This window comes from Macadamia integrifolia, unplaced genomic scaffold (genome assembly GCF_013358625.1).
Source record: "Macadamia integrifolia cultivar HAES 741 unplaced genomic scaffold, SCU_Mint_v3 scaffold2021, whole genome shotgun sequence".
Lineage (NCBI taxonomy): Eukaryota > Viridiplantae > Streptophyta > Magnoliopsida > Proteales > Proteaceae > Macadamia > Macadamia integrifolia.
The window spans coordinates 115,240-120,739 of NW_024868465.1; the positions used below are offsets into that span (position 1 = coordinate 115,240).

Below are 5,500 nucleotides of genomic sequence, written 5' to 3' on the forward strand. Positions count from 1 at the left end.
TGTGATCATTCTTCTCTCTAAAGGTCTGATCCCGTGGTTTATTCAGCAAAGATGGAGGGGTGTCTTGCCTTTTATGAATTCTATTAATTGGAAGGTGTCTCATTGCTTCCAAGAAGCTAACACAGTGGCCAATTTCTTGGCTAAATTTGATGCTTGTTTAGAAGTCTCTTCTCCAGTGGCAATTTGGCCTAGGTTGATGTCTATGGAGGCTGGATGCAGCCCAGCATCCAAGATACCGTTTCCCTTAGCTGTTTTTTGTAGTCTTAAGGTTAGGGTGGCTTTCTCTGCTGATGGCAATGCCAAAGGTGGGGTGTCATTTCTTTCTCTTAGTCTATTTTTGTACGGTAGTTTTCTGATTTTTTGTACATTCCATCTTCTTCTTTTTTTATACAAATGATCTTTTAGAGGAAAAAAAAGAAAAAGAAAAATAGAACCTTAGTAGTATGGGATGGGCAACCACGCTGTACATATGATGAGATAAAATGGGATGCAGTTTGGAAACCGAGATTTCGATTTTTATAATCTCTGCTATTTTTGAAGACTAAGTCTTTTCTTTTGTCTTGGCTCCCCTTTTTGCTGATGATAATGCCGAAGGTGGATTAGGGATCTAAGATTTGTTTAGTCTACATATTTTTTTGTTGTATGGCTTCGGCCTATTTATCTTTCACTCATTTTTAACATATTCTTGTTTGTCTTAAAAACATAAATAAATAAAAGCAAAACTATCGGGATAAACTATGTTTTTTTGTGAAGTTTTATCCATCTATTTCTTATATTTCCTTCTTCATTTTATTTCCTCCATTTTTTCTGGGGGTGGCGGGGGGGGGGAATTCTTGGGCTTCATGGAATATATTAATCATATTTCACAAAACAAAACTATTTAAAGAAAAGTTTCTAGCTGAGAATCAACATTGCCACACAATAGATTTAATTGCTTTATTTTACATATTGTATTCATTCTTATAAATATATATATATATATATATTTTTTTTTTTTTCATGCAAACAGATCAATTTTTCAGGAGATATGGATAATCAAATTGCATAAAGTACGATGATCATCTAGAACTCTTGTTTTCTTATGCTCATTTACCATGTACATAGTATTGAAGCTCTCCAATTCTTGAACTCCCTATTGAGGGAGGAAGGGAGCTTCTCACCTTGGACAATAATTTCAAAAAGTTGAACTTGATGTTTCTTGAGTCCTTGGAGTTGTTATTCTTCTTGATGTACCTATGCAGTGAAGTTTGGACTGAAATCTAACAATAAATTCAGGTAGCAATGCACTGAAATACAATAGAACTGTCAAAAATGAAAAGAAAAAGATAAAATAAAATAGAAACAGATTGAAATCAAAGGAAATTAAAATAAAGTACATTGTGTGGGCTGAGCCTTGGGGTGAAAGGTAGATACCAACCCCATAAGATTCAGAACCAGAAAGCTTTTTAGGTCTGTTGAAACCTCTTGATAGGATATCTGGTATAAGTTCAGCTGAGGTTGCATGCCAAGCAAGCTTAATATTGGATACACCCTTGGCTGCTTTTGTTATCATCTTCTTCGTTATATAAACTTTTAAAAGAGCAAGTGCAAAGGGACTTAGTGCAAACACTTACAGATGGAGGTTATGGTAACATCAGGATAACTTATCATTCCAGAGAGAAAGATAGCCTCCACCTTAGAGTAACCCTCCTCACCCTCCTTCAAGATTGTCACATCTGGCCATTCTCTTCTTTCCATGCTGATGGGATAACTAGTTTTAGAGGTTTTGGTTTTTTCATCAGGTGAATTTTGTATTATCTTTGGCTCTTATTTCTGTCGCCACCTTAGAAGAGATGTTAATAAGATGTGTTTTTCTGGGAAAGAAATGTTTACCTTCATTATCAATCCATGAAATTGGCATTGGATCTCCAGTAAGCAGATCCACCTGCAACATTTGAGGGAAATCAAAGAGGTAGCATGCACCTGCAATCTGGGCTTCTACTATCAACTTCCCTTCAGAGAAACGCGACTTCATTGTTTCAAATATGATAGAAATGATAGAAGATTGTGAATCTCAGTGTGATTTTCATTATAGAGAGTAGTACATTTTTACATGAAACTATACATGAAAGTCACTGATACAGTTGGAGCTACCTTGTGCTAACATTTATTACCATGTACATATGTCAATATTGACAACTAATATTAACAAAATACATCATCTGAGAAATCAATCCAGGACCCATTATGGTAGAACATGAACTTGGAAGGAGTACCACTTTGCCTGAAACTCTGATAGTTTTGCATTAGGGTTCGTATGGAGGAAATACCATAAATTGGAACCACCTCTACTACATCATCGGAATCATCAAAATCTGAGCATGGGGTAGGAAGATTCAAATCTATTCCAACTTCATTTCTACAAGCATTTTGAGATCCTAATGGTTAGGCTTGCAAGCATCATCATATATTGGAATAACTTCTACACAATCAGAATCATCGGAATCATGGAAATCTGAGCATGGTAGAGGCAGATTCAAATCTATTTCAATTTCATTCCGAGAGAAATTTTTAGATCGTAAGCTTCTCTGGTTGGGGTTGGTCTCTTGCATAGTTGTGAAGGATAGAAGAAATGAGAAGGAATCCAATCCCTCTTGTTTTTATCTCTCTTTTGTTCTTTCTTACAAAACTATACCCTAAAAGCCCTAAAAAGTTACTACATGTATTATTAATTTTGTTCTACGAGAACGTTCTTGTGCGGACCTGTGATGAGCAGCTGGACTCCACTGTCTCTCTCCCAATTGCGTAATTTCATGGACTTAGTGAAATCCATGTGTTGATCACAGACTTGTACAAAAATGTTCTCGCACGAGGACCTTATCTGCTCTCCAGGGTCCAAGGCCAGCTATATGAAATCTTTGTCATTGGACAAATCTGATATTTATTGTATGTAAGGAAAGTTATAAGTGTGATACAACTCATACAGATACAACTAAGAAAACGTACTATTGAAGCAGTTTCCTGAATTCCATGGGTTGATTCAAGGACAGGTTGAATACACAGTTTTTACAGATTTACAAGCCTTTTTGGCAGGAAAACCTTCTGACAATATTACCTTGATTTTTTCTTATAAGATAAAGACTGGTTTAGTTTCTTCGCATTTTTATGCTTTGTTATCTTACTTCATTGGGTTGGGTTGAGTTGGGTTGGGTTGGTCCATTTTTCTCTCAAATTCAAAGATACATGTATCAGAACTATGACACAGATATTATAGGAAGTCCAATGTGAGTCTTTTTTTGGCTGCCTTGTTTTGTTGTAATTTTTTTTTTCTTTTTTTTTTTTTTGTGGGGGGGGGGTGGTGGGGGTGGTGGGGGAGGTGGGGGAGAATATCGATATTACCTATAAGGAAAAAAAAAAAAAAAAAAAAAGGGTCATCTGTAAGAACTTCGCCAACTGTTCATTATGCAGAACTTTTTCCTTTTTATCCAATGAAGAACAGAAAGATCTCTTTGGTGAAATTCTAGGGCCATGCTATCCTATATAAACGCAACCATTTGATTGGATTATCTGTGCATTAGATGGAGGAATCTTATTTGATCAACAGAAAATAAAAAATCAAGGATGTACATTATAATGGTAATCATGGTAAGTGCAAAACATAAGATCAATTCTCAGCTACAAAGGATAAAGAATACAGATTTCACCTCCCTTAGTCTGAACTTAGGATAGAAATCCAAATTGAAGATGCAGTTAATGCACCCAATCGGTTTATGTATATACATGGTATGACAGCTTTGAATAGACACCTCAGTTAAAAACCCATCTCTCTCTCGTTCTCGCTCTATCTTGCTCTCTGCTGTTTCTCTCCAACCCCAAATGGCTGCCAATGAAGGTCCCAAATTTGACTATGAAGTGTTTGAAGGTTTGGAACCACTAGACCCAAATCTCCCATGGGACTACTACCCAAACGACACTACAGCTGAAGAAGGGTCCAAAGAAGCGGTGGTGGTATCACCCATGGAGAAGGAACCACCTTCAACAGAACAACAGCTACCACCACCATCACCAGTGGTTGACAAAGAGATGTATGCATCTAAAGAAATGGTGGTGGTATCACCCACGAAAAAGGATCCATCTCCAGCAGAACAACAACTACCACCATTGTCACCTGTGATAGATGAAGAGATAGATGCATCTGAGGATGCAGTGGTGATATCACAGGTGAAGAATGAACTGTCACCTGTGGTTGATCAAGAGATAGATAGATCTGAAGAAACAGCAATGGTATCAACGACGAAGAATGAACTACCACCTGTGGTTGATCAAGCGATAGATGCATCTGAAGAAGAAGTGGTGGTGTCATCCATGAAGAATATACTATCACCAGTGGTTGATCAACAGATAGATGCATCTGAAGTGATGGAGGTATCATCCGTAGAGAAGGAACCAACTTCAGCAGAACAACAACTGCCACCACTGTCACCTGTGGTTGACAAAAAGAAAGATGCATCAGGTTCAAGGTCTAGAGGGAGGCCAAAACGTGAGCTAAAATGGCCAGATTGGTTGCCACGTGACTGGCACATACAAACGAAGAAAAGAAAATCAGGGCAGATTGATAAGGTAATTTTGCCAGATCTGACTTCTTTTTTCATTGGGTCTGTAAAGTTTCAGATTGTTCCTTTCATTCTTTCATGTTTGGAATTGATAATATTTTCATCCATATAGTATCTTCTATTCTTTATTTTTACTGGATCTGTAATGTTTGATTTCCCTCTTGATAGAAGATTTTTAGGGTTCTATGAAGATGCAGAGCTACAATTTTATTTTCTGTTGAATATAATTTCGGTTACAAAATTTAGACAGCAAGAGCAAAGGAAATCCAGGCTACTGTGTATGGATAGAGTCGGACTCTGCTGCCGTGGTATCTTTCATTCAATCTAAAACTATTTGATGGTTTGTGCTCCAAAAGTGGATATACATGCAGTCATATCTTGCATTGATTCCAAGGAAGATAACTCACTGCTTCAAGGAGGCTAACCTTGTGGCAAACTATTGGCAAAACAAGCTGCAAAGACTGGTGGTTCTAGGGATATGATGAGCTTTCCTTCTCATGTGAAAGTGAAAATTGCTAACGATGCAATGGACTGTTCAAGATTTAGATTCAATTAGTCTCAGGTTTCTTCTCTTCTTGCTAATGGCAATGCCGAAGGTGGGAAGAGATTAACTTGATTTTTTGCTGGTTATTTTCGGTTTACTGTTTTTCTTGCTGGTTTTTTCTTTTTAATAATATTGATCTTTTAGCAAAAAGGTTACAAAATTTAGACTGTCAACCATGCAAAGGTGAAAGTGTATGGACAAAGCTACAATTACAGAACCAAAGAGCATATCAGGTTCTTGTATGAGAACGTTTCCGTACAGTCCACGTGTTCATCATAGGCGCATATGAATACGTTCTCGTACGAAGACCTGATTTGAACTCACATACCCATAGGGAAAAATTGCAAAATTGCCAGCCTTTTCC

The 5,500-nt window shown here is 37.2% G+C and overlaps 1 protein-coding gene and 1 pseudogene across 3 annotated transcripts; one reads left to right on the forward strand and one right to left on the reverse strand.

Annotated features, from left to right (window-relative positions):
• Nucleotides 1-1,174: 1,174 nt before the first annotated feature.
• Nucleotides 1,175-2,812, reverse strand: LOC122065451 (annotated as a pseudogene).
• An 884-nt stretch (nucleotides 2,813-3,696) lies between these two features.
• On the forward strand, nucleotides 3,697-5,384 carry LOC122065446 (muscle M-line assembly protein unc-89-like). Of its 3 annotated transcripts, none has more exons than XM_042629264.1 (2): nucleotides 3,697-4,599; nucleotides 4,761-5,384. In XM_042629264.1, the coding sequence occupies exons 1-2, from the start codon at nucleotides 3,856-3,858 to the stop codon at nucleotides 4,779-4,781; spliced, it is 765 nt and encodes a 254-aa protein (XP_042485198.1). In that variant the 5' UTR covers nucleotides 3,697-3,855; the 3' UTR covers nucleotides 4,782-5,384. The 3 variants fall into 3 exon arrangements, with proteins under 3 accessions (XP_042485198.1, XP_042485199.1, XP_042485197.1); XM_042629265.1 differs by having other exon boundaries at nucleotides 4,764-5,384; XM_042629263.1 differs by having other exon boundaries at nucleotides 3,698-4,599; nucleotides 4,839-5,384.
• The last annotated feature ends 116 nt before the right edge of the window (nucleotides 5,385-5,500 follow it).

Coding starts and splice junctions, on each gene's coding strand:
- LOC122065446 (XM_042629263.1), top strand. CDS start 3,856: ATGGCTGCCAATGAAGGTCCCAAATTTGACTATGAAGTGTTTGAAGGT. Junction 4,600..4,838: donor AATCAGGGCAGATTGATAAG/GTAATTTTGCCA, acceptor TACAAAATTTAG/ACAGCAAGAGCAAAGGAAAT.